This window comes from Desmodus rotundus, chromosome 4, assembly GCF_022682495.2.
Source record: "Desmodus rotundus isolate HL8 chromosome 4, HLdesRot8A.1, whole genome shotgun sequence".
NCBI lineage: Eukaryota > Metazoa > Chordata > Mammalia > Chiroptera > Phyllostomidae > Desmodus > Desmodus rotundus.
In genome coordinates, this window is record NC_071390.1 from 73,912,704 (window position 1) to 73,936,417 (window position 23,714).

General features: G+C 40.2%; 1 protein-coding gene across 7 annotated transcripts in view; it reads right to left on the bottom strand.

Moving 5' to 3' along the window:
* The window catches only part of CCNY (cyclin Y), a 274,562-nt gene that overhangs the window by 24,386 nt on the left and 226,462 nt on the right, over positions 1–23,714 (bottom strand). For all 7 annotated transcript variants that reach the window (XM_024574760.4, XM_053922331.2, XM_053922334.2 and 4 more), the window contains one exon: positions 11,296–11,462. In XM_024574760.4, the coding sequence (XP_024430528.1) occupies positions 11,296–11,462 (167 nt within the window). The remainder of the gene's footprint in view (positions 1–11,295; positions 11,463–23,714) is intronic.

The window sequence follows — 23,714 nt, forward strand, 5'->3', positions numbered from 1 at the left end:
AAAGGATATATCGGCAGCTGGGGTGGAGGGTCCACCTGAGTAGTGTGCAGTCTAAAACCTCAAGCTGAGCTCCAAGCATAAAGCAACAGAACCATGAAATGAACCCAAATAACATAAGGCTGTGAAAAGCAGTAGGGTTTCTGTCCACCAGAGAGAGATAGTTAGAGACGCAAAGAGCCTACTAAAGGGCCAACACAGAAAATTTCATTTGCAGCCACTTACCGTGGGCTCCAGCAGAGAGAGGGCAGAGTGGACTAGAGAAGTATGATGAGAGTCTGGGGTTGGTGGCTCTGGTGAGTGATTATAAGGGTCAGTTGCCAGGCTGCCTGCGTTGAGTTATTCTGCATACTGTAGAAGCCATCTTTCTCAGACAGAAAACTCCCTTGCATTTAGCATCAGCCTGGGGGGAAGCAATAGCCTCACACACAGGGATCCCACTCACCCCACCCTGTGGAGCTTAAACCCCGCTGCTGAGGAGTACAACTGGAGGCCCTTGAGTGATTAAGCTTAATAGCCTCCAGGCAAAGACAGACCTCTGGGAGCTCTGAGACTTTAGCTTGCTCTCCACTAGGCATGGTGCTGGTAAAAGATGGCCTTGATGAAGAGCTTGGTTTTTCCTGCACATACCCCGGCCCAGCAGAGGGAACCACAGGCTGTGGACCTCCAACAGCTCCAAACAGGTTGCCTAGGACCAGTCACAGGCAGCGTCCAACATAGGCTGACAGAGGAGTCATTGCAGATCTACCTAATACACAGAAACAAACACCAAGAGGGAGCCAAATGGGGAACAAAGAATCAGGCCCTAAATGAAAGAAAAGAGAATTCTTCAGAAGAAGATATAAATGAAATGAAGGTAAGCAATTTACCAGATGTAGATTTCAAAAAAAAAAAAAAAAGACATAGAAACCATAAAAAAGGACCAGTCATAAATAAAGAATGCAATATCCGAAATAAATAACACCAGAAGGAATAAACGTAAGTTAGATGAAGTAGAGGACAGATTCAGTGATTTGGAAGACGCAGGGTAGAAAAAAACACCCAAAAAGCAGGAAAAGGAAAAAAGTTTTTAAAAAATGAGAGAGTTTTAGCAATCTTTGGGACAGCATGAAGCATAACAACATCAGCATCAAGGGAATGTCAGAAGAAGAAGACAGTGAGCAAGGGATTGAGAACCTATTTGAAGAAATAGTGACCAAAAACTTGCCTAACTTGGCAAAGAAAAAAGACGCACAAGCCCCAAAACCACAGAGTGTCCAAAAAATGATGGACCCAAAGAGGCCCACACCAAGACACATCATAATTAAAATGGCAAAGCCTACATAAAAGGAGAACTAAGCTGTAAGAAAAAAAAGCAGCTAGTAGCAGTTAGTTATCTACAAGGGAGCTCCCATTAAACTGTCATCTGATATCTCAACAGAAACATTTCAAGACAGAAGGAATTGGCATACAATATTCAAGATGATGAAAAGGAAGGACCTACAACCAAGGCTACTTTACCCAGCAAGGCTATCATTTAAAATTGAAAGAGAAATAAAGAGCTTCCCAGACAAGAAAAAACTAGAGGAGTTTGTTACCACCAAACCAGTATTGCAACAAATGTTGAAGGACTTGCCGTAGGAAAAAAAATACAAAGGAAATAGAGGTAAACAGTTAAAAAAATACAATAAAATGGCAATAAATATGTACCCACCAATAATCACTTTAAATATAAATGGCTTAAATGTTCCAATCAAAAGACACAGGGTAGTTGAATGGATAAGAAATCAAGATCCATGCTTGTCTCCAAAAGATCCATCTCAGAAAAAAAGATGCACACAGTCTAAAAGTAAAGAGATGGAAAAAGATATTTCGTGCAAATGGAAAAAAAAAGAAGCTGATGTAGCAAAACTTATACCAACAGAACAGACTTTATAACCGAGACGGATATTACATAATGATAAAAGAACAATACAAGAGGACATATCCTAGTAAACATTTATGCACCCAACATAGCAGCACCTATGTATGTAAAGCAAATCTTGATGGACATGGAGAGATCAACAGAAATAATAGTCGGGGATTTTTAACACCCCATTGACTTCAATGGATAACCTTCCAAGACAGAAATTCAACAAGGAGATAGCGGCCTTATACGACACTAGACCACAGGTGGCAAACGCAAGGCCTGCAGGCCGAATGTGGCCCTCCACCTTGTTTTATCCAGCCCAGCACCTTGTTTCTACCCAGTGGCAGCACTGAGCTCCTTGCCCCTAGTTAAGGAGTAGTTACATTTATACAGTCCTGAAATTACCGTATTTTTGGACTATAAGACACACTGGATCATAAAATGCACCTAGGTTTTAGAGGAGGAAATAGGAAAAAAATTTTGAAGCAAAAAATGTGGTACAACATTTAATAACATAAATAACAATATTTCACCAATGTAAATGTAGACAGAACTCAACAGCAGCATTAACAACCGTTATTACTGACTTTAAGCTTAAGTACAGAAACTCCTCTACTCATCAGGGAACCCCAAGAACAACTCGTCACTACAGCCCACATTTATGAAGCTCAGTTCTTCAGAATCACTAGTATCACGGTCTTCACTCGATTCATTAGAGGATGTCATCTTCAGAGCTGTCTAAGGCATTGCTGACACTGTTATGGGGGAGATCTGCTGCTGGAGGGCCACAGATTGTGCAACACTCTTGTATGGGGACAGCAGTTTTGCACAACCTGTGTGGCTCTGCAGCTGTTGCCAAATTACAGCTCCCATCATCCCAACCTGTCCAAGCATGATGGGAGTTGTAGTGTTGCAACAGCTGCAGGGCCACATTGATAGGTGACCCTGCAGTGGAATTTGCCTATGTTAATGTTAATGGGGGACACACCAGTCACCTGATAGAGGCATGTACGGGCGCCACAGGCTTTCTTCTCCTAACATGCCAGCACTGCCTGTACCCTCCTCCCTAGCACTATAGTATGCTGTGGCGGGGACTCTGCTCCTGCCTCCCTTGCTTCGCACCGCCGGGACACGCCCTCCTCCCAGCCCAGGGCCCACAGCATCACCCCACTCCTGCTGCCGCCAGCTTCCTGCAGCAGCGACCCTGCTCCTGCCCTGTGACCCGCTCCACCACCACCCCCTAACTCCCCAGCGAGCCAGGTTAGCTACCCCCATTTTCCTCCCAAATTTGGGGGGTGGGTAATGTGTCTTATACTCTAAAAAATACAGTACATTTGACTCTTCGAAGGCAACCACGAGGCTAATGTGGCCCCCAGTGAAAATGAGTTTGACATCCCTGCACTAGATCAAATGAACTTGGCTGATATCTTCAGATCATTTCACCCCAAAGCAGCAGAATATACATACTTTTCAAGTGCACATGGAACACTGTCTAGAATAGACCACATGTTGGGCACAAAACAAATCTCAATAAATTTAAGAAGACTGAAATCATATCAAGAATCTTCTCTGACCACAACTGCTATGTAACTAGAAATCAATCACAGGAAGAAAAATGAAAAAAAAAAAGACACAAGATATGGCAGCTAAATAACATGTTATTAAACAATGAATGGGTCAACAATGAGATCAAGGAAGAAATAAAGAAATACCTTGAAACAAATGAAAATGAGAACACAACAATCCAAAACCTGTGGGACACAGAAAAAGCAAACCTAAGAGGGACATTCATAGCATCATAGACCTATCTGAAAAAACAAGGAAAAGCTCAAATAAACAATCTAACTTTACACTTAAATGAACTTGAAAAATAACAACAAACAAAGCCCAATATGAGTAGAAGGAAAGAAATAATAAAGATCAAAGCAGTAATAAATGAAATAGAGTCTAAAAAATGATACAAAAGATCAATGAATCCAAGAGCTGGTTCTTTGAAAAGATAAACATGACTGACAACAAACCTTTAACCACACTCATCAAGAAACAAAGAGAGAGGACCCAAATAAATAAAATCAGAAAAAAAGAGGAAAAATAACAACTGACACTAAAAAAACACAAAGTGTTGTAAGAAAGTATTAGGAACTACTGGTATATACCAACAAATTGGACAACCTGGACAAAGTGGATAAATTCCTAGAAACATGTATCTTCCAAAACAAAATCAGGAAGAATCAAAGAATGTGAATAGACAGATTACACCTAATGAAAAATGAATCAGTAATAAAAAAACTCCCAACAAACAAAAACAATGGACCAGATGGCTTCACAAATGCATTTGATGAAACAGTCCAAGAAGAACTAACAACTCTCCTTCTCAATTTCAATAAATTCAAGAGAAGACTCCCAAGCTCATATTATGAGGCCTGCATTATCCCAATTCCAAAACCAGATAAAGACACTACAAAAAAAGAAAAGTATAGGCCAATATCACTGATTAACATAGATGCTACAATCATCAACAAAATATTAGTAAACCAAATACAGCAATGCATCAAAAAGATCATATACCATGATCAAGTGGGGTTTATTCTGGGGATGCAAGGCTGATACAATCAATATTCTTAAATCAATAAATGTGACATACTACATAAGTAAAACGAAGGATAAAAACCACATGAACATGTCAACAGAGGCAGAAAAAACATTTGATAAAATCTAGCACCCATTTTTTTTTAAGGATAAGAATTGTATTTTATGGCATATACAAGGTTTGTGCAGAAGGTATCCAGCCATGTAATATGAAAAAAGGGATATTTATTGAAGAAGATACAAGAAACGTTGTACACAGGACAATGATGCTTTAGTCCCCTTCATAGTAGGCATCTTGGGACCTCTCACAGTTCTCCCAGTCACCATCAGCTGCCCTTTTGTATTTTCCTGACTCCCATCAACGGTGGTATGAAACTTTTCCAAGGTGATTTTAGTTTTGGGAAAAGTGATAAGTCTCAGAGTGCCAAATCTGAACTGTAGTGTGGTCGAGTCATGTGGGTGATTTGATATTACACAAAAAACTGCACTAGACATGATGCATGAGCAGGCACATTATTGTGATGAAGCTGCCAATCACCAGATGCCCACAGCTGCGGCCTTCTGAATCATCTGAATAGTTTTCATGGAGGAATGTTCAAGCTTAACGCAAAATTTGATGTAGATTCATTGCTGTACTCACTGTCATTGTGAATGTGATGGCCACACAGTACACAAGCTCACTCAATGGTGTCTACCACCCCCACTGACTAGAACAGTGAAGTTGCCATTGTTCACGCATGTTCATTCCAGTCCACTCTCCCTGGCTGCCAGGTTACATCAATGTGGCACAAACTGTTCTCATTATATTAACAATGGCTGGATTTTGGGGGGACATATCTTGTATATTTTACCTCTTATATATATATTTTTAATTTTATTGTTGTTCAATTACAGTTGTCTGCATTATCACCTCTACCCCACACCAGCCAAACTCACCTCCCTCCCCTGCTTCCACCCTCCCCCTTGGTTTTGTCCATGCATCCTTTATAGTAGTTCTTGAAAACCCTTCACCCCACTGTCCCTTCCCCTCTACCCTCTGGACATTGCCAGACTGTTCTTAACTTCAATATCTCTGATTATATTTTGTTTGCTTTTTTCTTTTGTTGATTATGTTCCAGTTAAAAGTGAGATCATATGGTATTTGTCCCTCGCCGTCTGGCTTATTTCACTTACCATAATGCTCTCCAGTTCCATCCATGCTGTTGCAAAGGGTATAAGCTCCTTCTTTCTCTCTGCTGCGTAGAATTCCATTGTGTAAATGTACCATAATTGTTTGATCCACTCATTTGCTGATGGGCACTTAAGTTTGCTTCCAGTAACTGGCTATTGTATATTGTGCTGCTATGAACATTGGGGTGCATAGGTTCTTTGGGACTGGTGTTTCAAGGCTCTTAGGGTATAAACCTAGCAGTGGAATTGCTGGGTCAAAAGGCATTTCCATATTTAGTTTTTTGAGGAAATTCCATACTGTTCTCCACAGTGGCTGCACCAGTCTGCATTCCCAGCAACAATGTACTAGGGTTCCCTTTTCTCCGCATCCTCTCCAACGTTTGTTGCTTTGTTTATGAAGGCCACTCTGACTGGTGTGAGATGGTACCTCATTGTGGTTTTAATCTGCATCTCTCTGAAAGCTAGTGATACTGAGCATCTTTTCATATGTCTCTTGGCCCTCTGTATGTCTTCCTTGGAGAAGTGTCTGTTCAAGTCTGTTTCCCATTTTTTAAATGGGTTGCTTGTCTTCTTAGAATGGAGTCGTGTGAGTTCTTTTATAGATTTTGGAGATTAAACCCTTGTCTTAGGTATCACTGGCAAATAAATGTTCCCATACTTTTGGTTCTCTTTTCATTTTAATGCTGTTCTCTTTAGCAGTGAAGAAGCTTTTTATTTTGATGAGGTCCCATTTGTTTATTCTTTCCTTTATGTCCCTTGCTTTAGGGGACATGTCTGTGAGGATATTGCTGCGTGGAATGTCTGAGATTTTCCTGCCAATGTTTTCCTCTAGGACTTTTATGGTGTTACAACTTATATTTAAGTCTTTTACCCACCTTGAATTTATTTTTGTGTATGGTGTAACTTGGTGATCGAATTTCACTTTTTTGCATGTAGCTGTCCAGATCTCCCAACACCATTTGTTGAAGAGGCTTTTTTGCTCCATTTTACACTGCTGCCTCCTTTGTCAAATATTAATTGACCATAGAGAGTTGGGTTTATTTCTGGGTTCTCTGTTCTGTTCCATCTGCTCTATGTGCCTGTTTTTATGCCAGTACCAGGCTGTTTTGATTACAGTGGCCTTGTAATAGTTTGATGTCAGGTATTGTGATCCCTCCTGCTTTGTTCTTCTTTCTCAAAATTGCGGCAGCTATTCGGGGTCATTTACGGTTCCACATAAATTTCTGAAATATTTGTTCTATATCTGTGAAATATGTCATTGGTACTTTAATAGGAATTGCATTGAATCTATAAATCGCTTGGGTAGTGTGGCCATTTCGGTGATGTTAATTCTTCCAATCCATGAGCATGGTACATGCTTCCATTTGTTTGTGTCTTCCTTAATTTCTTTCTTCAGTGTTGTGTAGTTTTCTGAGTACAGGTCTTTTACCTCCTTGGTTAGGTTGATTCCTAGGTACTTTATTTTTCTTGTTGCTAATCAAATGGGATTTTTTCCCTCATTTCTTTTTCTGATCTTTCATTGTTGGTGTACAGGAATGCCTTTGATTTCTGAGCATTGGCTTTGTATCCAGCTGTTTTGCCAAATTCATTTATTAGGTCGAGTAGTTCTTTGGTGGAGTCCATAGGATTTTCCATGTTCACTATCATGTCATCTGCAAACAATGACAGTTTCATTTCCTCCTTTCCCATTTGGATGCCTTTTATTTCTTTTTCTTGTCTGATTGCTGTGGCTAGGCCTTCCAATACTAGGTTGAATAGGAGTGGTGAGATAGGGCATCCTTGTCTTGTTCCTGATCTTAGTGGGAAAGATTTTAGTTTTTGCCCATTGAGTATGATTGGCTGTAGATCTCTCATATATGTCCTTTATTATGCCAGCTCCCATTTTTTATCAAAACTCTCAGCAAAGTGGAAACAGAGGGAACATACATATATAGAATAAAGGTCACATATAATAAACCCAGTGCCAGCATCATACTCAATGGGCAAAAAGTACAAGCATTCCCCTTAAGACTGGAAATAAAACCGGGGAACTCTTCTTCACCTGTTATTCAACATAGAACTGGAAGTCCTAGCTACAACAATCAGACAAGAAGAAGAAATAAAAGCCATACAAATTGGAAAGAAGTAAAGCTGTCTTTATTTGCAGATGACATGATACTGCACATCAAGAACCCCAAGGATTCCACCAAGAAACTACTAGAACTGTATATTCTGTAAAGTAGCAGGATATGAAATTAATACCCAGAAGTAAGTTGCATTTTTACATGCCAATAATAAACAGAAAGGGAAATTAAGAAAACAATTCCACTCACAATTGCTACAAAAAGAATAAATTACCTAGAAATAAATTTAACCAAGGATGTAAAGACTTGTACATGGAAAAATATAAGACACTGAAGAAAGAGACTGAAGAAGATGCAGATAAATGAAACCATATCCTGTGTTCATGGATTCGAAGAATTAACATCATTAAAATGTCCATACTACCCAAAGCAATCTACAGATTCAATGCAATTACTATCAAGATACCAGTGATGTGTATTTCACAGAATAGAACAAATGTTCCAAAAATTTATATGGAACTACAAAAGACCGCAAATAGCAACAGCAGTCTTCAGAAAGAAGAAGAAAGTTGGAGGTATCACACTACCTAATGTGAAAGAATACTGTAAGGCCAAAGTAATCAAGACAGCACAATACTGGCATAAAAACACACACACAGATCAATGGAACAGAATAGAGAGCCCGGGAATAAACCCACACCCTCAGTCAATTAATATTTGACAGAGGAAGCAAGCACATACAATGGGCTAAAGGTAGTTTATTTTATAAACAGTGTTGGGAAAATTGGGCAGATAGGTGTAGAAAAATGAAACTGGACCACCTTGTTACACCACACACAACAATAAATTAAAAATGGATCAATGGCTTAAATGTTAGACTCCAAACCATAAAAATTGTAGAAGACAACATAGGCAGCAAAAAAATCTCAGACCTTGCTCGTGGCAGTGTTTTATCTAATTTATTTCCTCAGGCAAGGGAAAGAAAAGAAACAATTAACAAGTGGGACTACATCAAACTAAAAAGTTTTTGCTCAGCAAAGGAAACCATCAACAAAATAGAAAAAATGCCCAATGAATGGGAGAACCTATTAGCCAATAGATCTGATGAGAGGTTATTATCCAAAATCTATAAAGATCTTATAAAGTTCAACACCAAAAGAACAAACAATTAAAAATGGTCAAAGGCCTGAATAGACACTTCTCCAAAGAGGACATACAGATGGCTCCCCTCACATGGGGCAGAATGGCTATCGTCAATAAATCAACAAACAACAAGTGCTCACAAGGATGTAGAGAAAGGGGAACGGAACCCTTTTGCACTGTTGGTGGGAATACAAATTGATGGTGCAGTTCTTGTGGAAACTAAAAATGGAACTGCCTTATGACCCAGAGATTCTAACTCTGGGAATTTATCTGTAGAAATCTGAAATACTAATTTGAAAGAACATAAGCAACCCTATGTTCATTGCAGCATTATTTACAATCACCAAGTTATGGACGCAGCCCAAGTGTCCATCATTAGATTAGTAGATAAACAACTATGGGACATCTATACAATGGAATATACTCATCTGAAAAAAAGAGAAACTTTTACCCTTTGCAACAGCATGGATGCATCTAGGGAACATTATGCTAAGTGAAATAAAGCCAGTCAGGGGAAGACAAATACCATATGATTTCACTCATATGTGGAATCTAATGAACAAATTGAACTAACAAGCAAATAGGGACATACTCATAGATAGAGAGCAGGCTGACAGCTCTTGGGGTAGAGGGTTGTTAGGGAGTGGAGGGATTGAGCAAAAATGAAAAAGGACTCATGAGCATGGACAACAGTGTGGTGGTAATAGGGGGGGATATAAGGGAGATAAATGGCAATTGGAAAAAATACAATAAAAAATAAATTTTTAAAAACCCTATAAGAAGAATAATAGAACAAAATGAATCACCTCCCTACCCCCATGCTCTTCATTCTTCATTTTTCTGTTCTCTTTCTTTAATGCTTCTGTATTTGTAATTTGCATTGTATTGTATTTCTTCCAGAAATAGCTAGGATATATATGATGAAAAGATTGAGACATACACTGACTTCAGGAGGCATTTTTTTTTACTTAGGTCAATACAACTGCTCATGGTGGGGAAGGCCTCCACCCTGCTCTTGCAGAACCTCAGTATCACCACCCACACCAAGTCACTGGTTGTACATCATCTTCTTTACACAAAGGAGAAGAGACAACCTTGATGTGATCCCTGTGGTGCACAATTCAGTGTCACATGGTATCAGGCAGTTGATGAGAGAATAACCCCCCAATAAAGCAATCAGTTTTTCTTACACCTTGTACCCAAATGTCCTTCTCCTTTATGGTCTAAATGACAATTATTTTCACAGCTGTTTTCACTTTGAAATACAATCAAGAATTTTATTTTTATTACTATCAAAAACTTCTTTATACTTTTCTTAGTTTTTATAATAGAGAACTATAGACACGGGAAGGAGTTTTCATAGATGAGTAGCAGGAATCAATTCTGCAAAAAAAGACACAAACAATAAACAAGTATGCTCCATGGGGCCACAACATGGGGTGCCCAGCGAGTCAGAACCCAGGCACAGGTGCCCAGGGTGCTGAGAAATCCATGCGACACCACTATAAGGTAGACGTCACAGGCACTGTGAAGATCCTACATTTCCAGGATTACTGGGTCCAGGGACATGGATGTGGACTGAGACACACAGCTGGGAACCTCCTCCAGCCTAAAGCTCCCTCAAGAGCACCAAAAAAACATGACAAATTTTAGCATGAATAGTGTCAGAAGTGCCTATAAAGCATAAGCAATTGTAAGTAGTTATCCTGACTATCTTCTAAAACATCTCCTTCCTCCTAAGAGGCTCCAAACCTATTTCCTGCATCCCAGACCCCAGATATCCCAGGGACTAGGCCTACAGGTCTCCTGCTAACAGTCCACACCTAAATCTGAGGACTGAAACAACTGAGAAATCCTAAGGCTGTCCTGAGAGTTATGAGGTGGACAACTCTCCCCTCTGCTCAGGATTTATGGCACCTCCACTGAGCTGTGGGTACTTGAGCGCAGCCGGGAGAATATGCCACCCTAACGATGAAATTACATGACAGGCCTCCTGGACAGAATGCTGATTTTAAGCAAGTAAACATGTAATAATGACAAAACAGTAAAAATCTTCTCTCTGAAACATAATGTTTTAGCTCTTCTGCTTTTTGGTTAGGCTGTTGTCCACAAACGACTGGTGCAAGACATTAACTCTGTTTTATCAGTCTGCAGTGAGACACAACTGGAATGGAAACCACCACCACACGCTGCATAAGGCGTTGGTCCACCCCTTCCTAAGGAAAGTTTGACTACAACCAGTTTCGCAAAACAAAGTGTTGTCAGTACCTGTTCATGATCCACAATGAAGAGAAATACAGGTTTTTGCATATAACATTCCACAACTGTGCCCTCATTATATATCAGCTTCCAGTAGACAGTCAATAAAATTCATTCATTCTACACTAGAAAGAGCATTCAAAAGGGACACAATCTCCTTCATGAACAGTGACTACACCCACTCACATATCCTCCACGGTGATGTCCTTCAGGATCTGGCAGTAATCCACATTCCACACAGCCTGGTCATCCCACACCTTGGAGGCCAGCAGGATGGCCCCGAGGACAATTCGCTTCCAGTTGGCTGGACAGATATCTATCTCTGCATATGTTAGAAGTCTTTCAAGGTATACCTAGGGGAAAAGAAAATGCCAGAACTAAGCAACTTGTTTTCTCTCAAATATAAGCCTATATAAAAAAATTCTAAAATGGTTTAACTCCATTCCACCAACCTTTAAGCAGGGATTTATTACCTAATCATACTTATTTTTAAAAAGTCAAGGGCTCAAACAGTCTGATGTACAATGTGCACACTCCATAACTAGAGTGTGTGGATATAGCTGGATTTTGAAAGACTCCAAGGCAGAAACAAACTCCAGGAGCCATAGGATAATTCTTCATTCTATCAACTATAATAGCGATACAAATTTGACAAACAACAAATATTCTAATAAGTAGAACAAAGAATGTGAAAGGAATAAACCTATCTTTATCTGTAGTTTTTTTAGTTAAATTTCTTACTCTGAAGTATTTGTAGATTTATATGCAGTGTTGATAAACCTAGTGTGGTAAAATATATATAATATAAAATTTACCATTTAACCATTTTTAAGTGTAAGGGTCTGTGGCATTAAGTACATTCATATTGCTGTGAAATCATCACTGTTCATCTGTATCTCTGTAACTTTTTCATCTTCCGAAGTTGAAACTCTGCACAACACTGCATTCCCCTCCCCCAGCCCCTGGTAATCATCATTCTACTTAGTCTCCATGAATTTGACTATTCCAGGTACCTTATATAGGTGGAATCATGCAATATTTTTTCTTTTGTGTCTAACTTATTCCAGTGTGAAGGAGTACCTCACTATGGTTTTGATTTGATAAATCCATTTTTTGTTTTTTTAATTGTATTTTTTTCCATTACCACTTATCCCCCTTATACTCTCCTCCCCCCACAATCACCACACCATCATCCATGTTCATGAGTCTTTTTTCCTTTCTGCTCCATCCTATACCTGCTAAGCCCCCATAGCTGTCAGCCTGCTCTCTATGAGTCTGTCTCTTATTTTGCTTGTTAGTTCAGTTTGTTTATTAGATTCCACATATGACTGAAATCATATGGTTATCAGCTAAAGATAGAAAATAAAAACAAATATAATAGGATTTATAAACTGGCAGAATTTAGTTTGAGGACAGACATCAGAAATGCCCACAAAACTCACCACTTGGGTTGGGTAACAAGAATGCCTTTTAAAATTTCCACTGGTGAAAAAATCTGTTTATTAGTATGTTTTATACTTCCCTAAATCATGAAATTATTTTTTCTATAGTTTATCATTTACAAAGCAGAACTACTGCATCAGAAAGAAACAAATTTAGTCATCCATACTTTTTTAATAACTGGCTTTCCAACACAAATGAAATCTATATAGTGTTAAAATTATTTATAGTTTATAACATCCAAAAAGTCTTAAAATATGCAATTTCTAAAAAGGCATGTGCAGAAAGCAAAATGTTAAATATACAACTGAAATACAGATTATTTTCAGCTAAATAATATCAATGTTCATAAATGAGATGGGAAAAGTTAAAAAAGGGAAAGAATCCACATCTGTTACATTGTTAGTGTTCTGGGGAGAAGGCTGCACTTTAGGAAGCTCCTGAGAAAGAGGTACTTAACAGACTGATTTCAAGAAGTTTGTTAAATGACATGAATGTGAAAGTAGAACAGGATAGTGTTAGAAGCTAACTAATAATTACACAGCAAAAAAGTCTGCAGGATAAAAACAGATAAATGATAGGTGTGGTCAAACTGGAGGACTTTATTTACTGTCTAAACACCAAGCACTCACTATATACCAGGATCTGTGCTCATCACTGGAAACAAAGTGGGGGGCACTGACTACTCCAGCCGTAGAGGGGAAAAGGGGCTGGAAGGGAGAACAGCTAATGGGAAGAGGCCTCAGAAGATTAAAACGCAGTCCTAACAAAGGACCAGTGTTTGACAATGGAGACCAGCATTCCTATTCTAGAGAGAGGCTGCTCTGGGAGACCCCAGACTTCTCCCTCATGCAGCTGGATGGGTGACACCCTCTTAGACAAAGAACACCAGGAAGAGGAGGCTGGTGAAAGCGATGACCAGGCTGACTATGGACATCTTCTATCTGAGATGTCCCAGAGGATGCCATGCAGGCAGTGCACATGCAGGTCTGGAGCATGAGAGAGACAGCACTGAGATAGCAATTTGAGAGTCTGTGACATACAAATGTAGTAAGTCATAGCATGAATCTGATGATATGGGAGAAAGGCAGAATGACAGAGAGAAAAAGGGTCCAGGAGACATGTGGAGAAGGGATGAAGAGGCAGCAAAAAAGAGGCAGGAATAGTCTGCTGAGTTCTGCTCTTAAATCTTGTAATAGTTTGGAGAAGAAAGGGCAAGGCAAAGCTAGGTATTTTTGAGTGCCTGAATTAGGCTTACAATGTTATAGAGGGTTTCTGAGAAGGAAACTGAGTGGTCTCTTTCACAGTAAAAAATAAAATTAAATCAGCAAGGTCACTTCTGGCAGTGGCTATGTGGGTAGAGTAGGGCAGTGGAGGCAGTAGGGGTGAGGTATTTAGAAGGAGAATGAGGACATGAGGGTTAACGGGGACAGAACTAGAGGGAGGAGGGAGAATGAAGATAAAAGGGGAAGAAGGGATGGAGGAAGGAGAAATGATCCTTAGTGAAAACAAAATTCTGAGCAGATTAAGAAAAGTCACAGCATCAACTAGCAGCTCCTCAGTGGAGCTTCCCAGTTCCCCTGGTCCCTAAACCACAGGTAGAAGAGTCATGCTCCCTCTAAAGCAACAGAAGCTTCCTACAGCTTCTTTTGCAGTCTGTTAACAGACCACTGTCTTTAAAACAGGTGCAATGGTGAACACGTAGGGAAGTCTGCAGAGGTGGTTCAGAACCTTCTTCCTCTTCCACTGAAATATGAGCTTTGCCAAGATGGGTGCTGGCACTTAAGTATTTGTTGAATAAATAAATATGTAATAATGGTTCTTTTGCTCAGAAAGGTTATTGTTCTGTTTTCACCAATTTATTAAAAAAAGCAAATTTTAAATCTTAAAAACCTGTATCTTTATGGTTAATCCCATATACAAGTTTTTCCTCAGAATGAAGAGGGACATTGTACGCACTAAAAGACAAAGTTAAAATCATGAGAAGAAGCTACCACCATATTTCAAATCCCCCAAACAAAATAGCCAATAAAGTGTCACAAGAGTTTACGGAAAAATAATAGGAAACCATTACAGGGCAAGTCTATCTTGATTCCCCTGCATTGGTCTGGGGGACCCTCCCACTTGCCCCAATGCTGCATTTGTCTTGGTGTAGTGCAGGTGACTTAGTCTTTCCTCCAAGTAAACCATATGTTTGCTCTCTGAGGACAAGGACCACATCCCACTTTGCCCACTGTTTCCCCAATGTCTAGCAAGGTGCCAAGGCAGGGCATGGACCCAGTGCTTGCTTTAATGGACATATCATCCTGCAGAATGAGGAAGAACATCTACATGGAAGCCCTTCTCTGAAATACAGATGCAGGCAGGTTTCACATACAGATTTCTTGTGTATGTGAATGAGATATTTGTACTCACCATTGAACAGATGCCATTTGACTTCTTTAGAAACTATTAAAGTGACCCAAAAAGGCAGTATTCTGGGTCAGACTCAATATATTCCATAGGTCAGTTCATCATCTGGGACACAATCAGCTTGGTGTGATTGGTATTCCTGATATACTTATATAACAAGTGTAAGCAATAAATCACCTAGGAGATAAGCCTATCTCCCCATTCCTTAAGTGGGCTGCAAACAGTCACTTCCTTCAAAGAGTGAGGCATAGAGAGTAGAAAAAAAAAAAAGAAGAGTAACTTTATAGTGAAGGAACTGGACAAACACAACCTTAGCCAGGTGATCAAGGTTACTGTTAAAAGTGATTCAGTCATGTTGACAGTATGTACTTTTAATAGGATATGATGAAAACAGAACTTTACCTCTGTGGTTTTCCTCCCCAAGACACACATCCCAGTCTAATCATGAGAAAAACACCAGACAAATCCCAACTTAAGGATATTCTACAAACTACCAGCCCTGTTGTCCTCAAAACTGTCAAGATAATCAGGACAAGGAAAGTCTGAGAAACCCTCACAGACAAGAGGAGCTTAAGGAGACATGACAACTAAATGTCATGTGGTAGCCTGGAAAATAAAAGGGACATTGGGTAAAGACTAAGGAAATATGAATAAAGCATGAAATTTAGTTAATAATAATATATCACTATAAGATCACTAATTGTAACAAATATATCAAAAGAATATAAGATGTTAATAGTAACATTACAGATGCTATAATATTGGGTTGGCCAAAAAGTCCACTTAGTTTTTTCCATACGATGGCTGTAGTAGTGCTTAGTTGTCTTTAATTTCATTCAAAACAATTTTATAAGATTATATGATGACAGCTGTCATATCAGCCTGCATTTAAAAAAATATCAAAAATGGTGAATTTTTGTGCAGCCATTTTAATACTGAAAATGGAAGAAGATATGCAACATTTTGGTATATTATGTTTTATTATTTCAAGAAAGGTAAAAAACACAACTGAAATGCAAAAAAATATTTGTGCAGTATATGGAAAAGGTGCTGTGACTGACCAAACTGTTAAAACAGCTCTGCAAAGTTTCTTGGTCCTACTGACATTTTGGTCAAATAATTCTTTGCTGTGGGAAGATGTTTAGCAGCACCCCTGGCCTCTACCCACTAGAAGTCAATAGCAGGAGAAAGCCAACATGCTCAAAATATCTAAATCAATAAAGTTATTGGTACAAATGAAAAATATGTCTTTTAAGGAAAGAACTAAATGAATTTTTTGGCCAACCCAATACTATATAACACTGTAGATGTTAATAATGTTATATTATAAAAATATATTTTTAAAAAGCAGCCAAAAGGGGAAGACAAAGAAACAGACCCCAACTGAATGAATAAGACAGTGCTCCGGAAGAACTAGATGAAATGTAGGTAAACAATTTATCAGATAGAGTTTAGAATAAAGATCATAAGGATACTCAACAGCATGAAACAAGACAGAGTAGCCATAAGAAAGGACCAGTTAGAAATAAAGAATGCAATACCTGAAATAGATAATACACTGGAAGGAATAAGCAGTAGGTTAGATGAAGCAGGGGATTGAATCAGTGATTTGGAGACATGGTAGGAAAAAAAAAAAACCACCCAGGCAGAGCAGCAAAAAGAAAAGAGAATTTAAAAAAATGAGAATTTAAAGAAACATTTTGGACAACATAAAGCATAACAACATCTGCATCATGGGAATACCAGAAGGAGAAGAGAGTGAGCATGGGATTGAGAATCTATTGAAAAAATAATGACCAAAAACTTCCCTAATCTTGCAAGGGAAAAAGATACACAAGTCTAGGAAGCTCAAAGAGTCCCACACAAGTTGGACCCAAAGAGGTTCACATCCAGACATATCATAATTCAAATAACAAGGCTTAAAGACAAGGAAAGAATCCTAAAAGTCACAAGGGAAAAGCAGGTAGTTACCTACAAGGGAGCACCAATGAGACTGTCATCTGAGTTCTCAACACAAACATTTTAGAATAGAAGGGAGTGGCTTGAAATATTCAAGGATATGAAAAGCGAGGACCTACAACCAAGGCTACTTTACCCAGCAAGGCTATCATTTAAAGTCAAAAGAGAAATAAGGAACTTCCTAGATAAGAAAAAGCTAAAGGAGCTTGTTAAAACCAAATCACTACTGGAACAAACATTAAAGGGCTTGCTTTAAGAAGAAGCAAAAGAGAAAGAAAGAAAAAAAAAAAAAGAGGAAAATGGTCTAAGAATAAAATGGCACTAACTATGTATCTAACAATAATCACCTGAAATGTAAATGGCTTAAATTATCCAACCAAGAAACACAGGGTAGCTAAATGGATAAGAAAACAAGACCCATATATATGCTGCTCCCAAGAGACGCATCTCAGACTGAAAGATACACACAGACTAAAGTAAAGGGATGGAAAAAGATATTTCGTGCAAATGGAAAAGAAAAAAAACCCTGGGGGAGCAGTACTTATATCTGACAAAAGAGACTTAAAACCAAGCATAGAGTAAGAGACAAAGGAGGACATTACATAATGATAAAGGGAACAATCAACAAAAGGACATAAGCCTAGTAAACATTTACGTACCCAACATAGCAGTACCTATATATGTAAAGCAAGTCTTCATGGACATAAAGGGAAAGATCAATAGAAATATGGTCATAGTCAGGGATTTTAACACCACATTGACTTCAATGGATAATCTTCCAGACAGAAATTCGACAAGGAAACAGTGGCCTTAAATGACACACTAGGTCAAATGTATTTAATTCATATCTTCAGAGAATTTCATCCCAAATACATACTTTCCTAGTGCACATGGAACATTTTCTAGATTAGACATGTTAGGACACAAAACAAGTCTCAACAAATTTCAGAAAATTGAAATCATATCAAACATCTCCTCTAACCACAATGCTATATATCTAGAAATCAATCACAAAAAGAACGATGAAAAACACACAAACACATGGAAGCTAAATAACATGTTATTAAATTATGAATGGGTCAACAACAAGGTCCAAAAAGAAATCAAAAGATACCTTGAAACAAATGAAAATGAAGACATGACAATCCAAAATCTGTGGGACAATGGAAAAGCAATCCTAAGAAGGAAATTCATAACATTACAGGCCTATCTCAAAAAACAAGAAAAATCTCACACTTAAAGGAGCTTGAGAAAGAACAAGAAAGCCAAAAGTGAGTAGAAGGAAGGAAATAATAAAGAGCAGGACAGAAATAAATGTAATAGATTATTAAAAATATGATACAACAGATCAGTGAATCCACGAGCTGATACTTTGGAAAGATGAACACAATTGAGAGATCCAAGAAGATGGCAGCTAGGTAGGTGGGAGCAGAGCCCAGTTCTCCCTGTGCCCAGCTGCAATACCTAGTCTATCTTCTGAAGGAACAGAGTGAACAGCCAACAGAATGCCAGCTTGTATGAAGTTTGGAGGTCAAAAATTGTAGAGGACATTGAAAAACAGACAGTGAGGAGATTGCGCTGGGACAGTAAGGTCCCTGGGATCTGCACAGGATCCTAGGCCACTCTGGCCCCCTGTCCAGCAACTGCGGCAGGATACAGAAAGAAGAGTTACTTCACCAACTCCCTCCCCTACCAGAGCAGGGAAGACAGCCCGGCACCATGAGGGACTTGAATGCTGGAAGTCACCGGGGGGAATACAGACAAAGTGGGAGACACACAGAGGCAGTACACATCTGCTGGAATTGTGGACGCCGGCACCAGAGAAATTGAGGTGCTGGGTGACAACTGGAGAAGGGAGGAGTTGGGTTGTGTTGGACCCTGACTCAGATAGTCTCCGGACTGGTTGGAAAGTTGGGCTGTATGAAAAGCCGTGCACTTGCTAAGAAAAGTGGGCAGCTGCTTTGTAAGGAACTCTGGAGCAGAAGCTGGCTCTCCTGAGGGTGATTTGAGCTGTGGGTGCCCAGAGGCTGAGTGGCTGAATGGAAACATGTGCCCAAACTCGTTTCTCGCTGCGTATCCACGAGCTGGGTGGCTAAGTGATACCACGTGCCTAAGATTGACTCACACTGCGCTGAGAGACTGAATGGCTGATCTAAGCCTGGCAGCTCAAGGAGGACCTGGGCCTGAGGCTGGGCAACTGTGAATATTGCGGCCCAAACCTGGTCCCCATCCTCTTAAAACTATAGGAAGCAAGAAAACCAAAGCCAAGAACCTTTTTCCTGCAGCAATCTAAGAAGACCAGCAGAACTTGCTCACTAGGTTAAAAGTTGGCAGGAGGCTTCTTCTTCTTCTTCTTCTTCTTCTTCTTCTTAGTATTTTCCTCTCTCTTAATTTTCCCCCAAGTAAGACAATAAAACATGAAGTTACAAAGGGTCCAGAGATAGATCCAAATGGGGAGAACAAGGCTAACCCCAAAAACTGAGAAACTGAGACAAATGTCACTTTGCTATCCCCATAGAGATGGCATTTTATTGTTTATGTGTATTATTATTATTTTTTCATTATTTTTACCACTTTTATTAATATTTTCTTACTTTCTCTTCCTTATGTTTAGTTTTCCTTGTTTTATTTCTCTGTTTAATTGCATTGTTTGACTGGTTTTCCTTATTCTTTCTGTATTGTATTTTAATTTTCCTTTTTTCACTTTACCCATGTGCCAGTAACACACTACTCTTGATTAGGTACTTTCTCTTCTGGTTATCCAAATCATATATTTTTTGCCGTATTACTGTTGTTTCAGTACTATTGTAAATAATTGTTGTTCCATACAATTGTACATACAACACAGCAACCCTCCCTGATCTTAGCCCACTTCACTTTATTCCTGAGCATTATTATTGTTGTGGTTAACTCTATTCTCTCTCATACTATGCCTACTTTCAATCCTTTATTCTCACTACATCTCATCATCTAACCTTGCACAAGTGCTCTGTTTTCTGGATTCAGCTCACAATCCTCCTCCCCTCTGACAAAAGTCTTACCTCTCTTTCACCTTTTATAAAAAGTGGATACTTGGGTGAAATATCACAGTTGACCGCTATACTTATCCAAAGAATCTCCTATCTCTTTTCTACTTGCTGATACTTTAAATCCCATAATATATTCTCCCACTGTCTTAATCTATTTTGCCTACCCACTGCCACTGATCACATACAAGAATAGGTGGGAGCTGCGAATATCAGTATAGCTGCTGCAGGAGATAAACCACCAACAAAGGAACCACCAGAAGGTGAAAACCCAAGTACAACAAGAGGGCCCATAAAAACAGAAGAAAGGGCAAACCCAGAGTGTCCAGACAAGATCAAAGAGACCACATCGCTGAGCCCCAAAGAATTCCTACCACAGAAACTCACACTACAAAGACAGCAAGTAAAGGTAAACATGAGGAAGAGCAGAAACAGAGTCATTTAAGATGAGGAGACCAAACAAGACCATGCAATCAAAAGGAATAGAAGACTCGACGGAGTCCGGAAGATGGCGGCAACATAGGTGGGAGCGGAGTCCACTTCCCCTCAACACCAGGGAAATACCTAGCTGATCTGAGGAGCAGAGCGAACAGCCAACAGTATTCCAGCATATACGAAGATCAGAGACCAAAGATAGAGGACATTGAAAGATCTGACGGTAAGAAGAGTGCTCAAGGACAATAAGGTCCCCGGGACCCGGACCGCGCGGTACAAGGGCGGCAGAAGCACCAGCCCTGGCGCAGGGGCTGCTGCAGGAGTCTTGGGAGAGGGCCAGGCGGAGCTGTGAGCAGCCAGGTGCTTGATTGGACCAGGGGGGCTTGAAAAGGAGGAATTTCTCAAAAAGAAAAAGAAAATAGAGACACTCAGGGGCTAGTTAGAGAACTCTCCGTAGTAGCCGAGACCCCTGACACCCCTCCCCCCTCCGCCCCTGAACTGCAAGCACGGGATAAGCAGCACCGGAGTCACGGCGCTCACCTGAGGCCCGGTCGCGCGCGCAGATTAGCGAACAGGGCCCATACATGAAACCCCCGAGGGGCGCCCACACCTGAAACCTCCGAGATCATTTGGAGCAGAGGCTACTTGCTCCACACACAGGCCCAAAACCTCGGAACCGAGTGCCGCGTGATTCAGTCCCAGGGCGCCCCGCCCGCCCGAGAGACTCAAGCCCAGGGCGGCTGGATCGGGCCCCCAAGCACAGAGCCTCTGGCTTGGCCGGCTGCGCGCTCACCAAGTGCAGGGCCAGCTGGATGCGCGTTTTCCAAGCACAAAGCTGCTGGCGAGTGTCCTAACCCCAAGGCGGCTGAACCCGCCTTCTGCGCGCCAGCATCCCAAGCCCAGGCGGCTTGATTGGCTGGCTCCGCGCTCAGAGCACAAAGCAGCCTGAGAGCGGCCATAGCCAAAGCAGCTGTAGCTGCCTCTTGCGTGTCCCAAGAACAAAGCTGCTGGATTGGCTGATCAACGGCTTGATTGCCTGCCAGGGACCACACCTACAACGCCTACCTAACACTTGCGCACCCTGCAGGGCCTACTAGCTCTCTAGGACAGAGGCAGAATACCCAGCGGAGGGGAGCTGCAGTGATCGGAGGGTCTGCAGGCTGAACAACAGCGAACAGTGTGACCCAGGAAGGGAGAAAAGTGAAACCAATCCTTCCAACCACCCCCTCCCGTTGCACAGACAGGACACCAGCAGAAATAACCTGACCGGTTTAAAGCCAGGAGAAGATTTTTTTTTTTCTTTTTTTTTTTTCCTTTCCCCCTGAATTCCTTCTTCCTATCTCTCTCTTTTTTTTTTCATTCCTTCTTGCTCCCATCCTTTACCCATTTTTATGTCTTCTTCCTGCCTTCTTTTATCTATTTCTATATTTAATTTTTATTAAAATTCCTTCCTATCTTGCCTCCGATCTTTCTTTATTCCTTCTTCCCTCCTTCCTTCCTTTCCCCCTTCCCTATTTCCTTTTTCCCTCCTTCCCATCTTTTTTTTTTTTTCTTTTCTTTCTCACCCCCTTTCTCTTTTTCCCACAGGTGAGACAACAAAACCTGGAGTGCTGAAAAGATCAGAGTTGGACCGTGTTAAACACATAAACGTCAGCTCAAGACCAGTGAGCACAGGAGAGTAAGGAGACAGCACCACTGAATCCCATTGGCATTCTACCATAGAAGTTCATATCATAAACCCAGGGAGTCAGAACAGAGCAATTTAAGAAGCAGAGGCTAACAAGAAGAGTCTCACAAACAATGGGAAGACAAAGAAACAATTCCCAAATGAAAGGAAAGGAGGAAGTCTGAGAAAGAATACTAACCGAAAAAGAGGCAAGTCAACTATCAGATACTGAGTTCAAAGCAATGGTCATCAGGAAGCTCACTGAGCTCTCTGAGCTCAAAGAGAACTACCAGAAACTACAGGGAAACTACAGTGAACTCACTGCAAACTATATCAACATGAAAAAGGAAATAGAAACTATCAACAAGAGCCAAGAGGAAATGAAGAATACAATTTCTGAATGGAAGAACACAGTAGAAGGGATCAAAAGCAGACTTGATGAAGCAGAGAATCAGATCAGCGAGCTGGAGGACCAAGTAGGAAAAAACACCCAGAAAGAGCAAGAAAAGGAAAACAGGCTCAGAAAGAATGAAGAGGGTTTAAGGGAAATGCAGGACAACAGGAAACATAACAATATCCGTATAATAGGAATACCAGAAGGAGAAGAAGAAGAGGAAGGGATAGAAAACCTGTTTGAAAAAGTAATGATGGAAAATTTCCCTAATCTGAGGAGAGAAAAAGTCACCCAAATCCAGGAATCACAGAGAGTCCCAAGCAAGAGGAACTCAAAGAGACCCATTGCAAGACACATCATAATTAAAACGGCAAATTTCCAAGACAAAGAGAGGATCTTAAAGGCAGCAAGGGAGAAACAGGAAGTACCATACAAGGGAGCCCCAATAAGATTAGCAACTGACTTCTCAATGGAAACGCTCCAAGCCAGAAGAGAATGGCAAAAAATATTCCAAGTGATGAGAACCAGAGGACTGCAACCAAGACTACTTTACCCAGCAAGGCTCTCAATCAAGATAGAAGGCCAAATAAACAGTTTCCCAGACAAAAGAAGTCTAAAAGAATACAGCTCCACCAAACCAGCTCTGCAAGAGATGCTACAGGGACTGCTTTAAGGAAAAGAAGGAAAAGAGAAAGACAGAGGAACACAGGTAGGAAATAATGGCAATGAATAACTACCTATCAATAATAACCTTAAGCGTAAATGGATCAAATGCTCCAATCAAAAGACATAGAATAGCTGAATGGATAAGAAAACATGACCCACACATATGCTGCCTACAAGAGACCCATCTCAGGACAAAAGACTTACACAGACTGAAAGTGAAGGGCTGGAAACAAATTTTCCAAGCAAACCGACAGGAAAAAAAAGCAGGGGTAGCAATACTCATATCAGACAAAATAGACTTCCAAAGAAGGGTCATAAAGAGAGACCCAGAAGGTCATTTCATAATACTCAAAAGAAGAATCCACCAAGAAGACATCAACATTGTAAATATATATGCACCCAACATAGGAGCACCCATATACATAAAGAAAATCTTGGAGGATTTCAAGAAAGATACTGACAGCAACACAATTATAGTAGGGGACTTTAACACCCCACTATCAAAAATGGACAGGTCTTCCAAACAAAAGATCAACAAAGATATTGTGTCACTTAACAATACCCTAGAGGAAATGGACTTAACTGATATATACAGAGCTTTTCATCC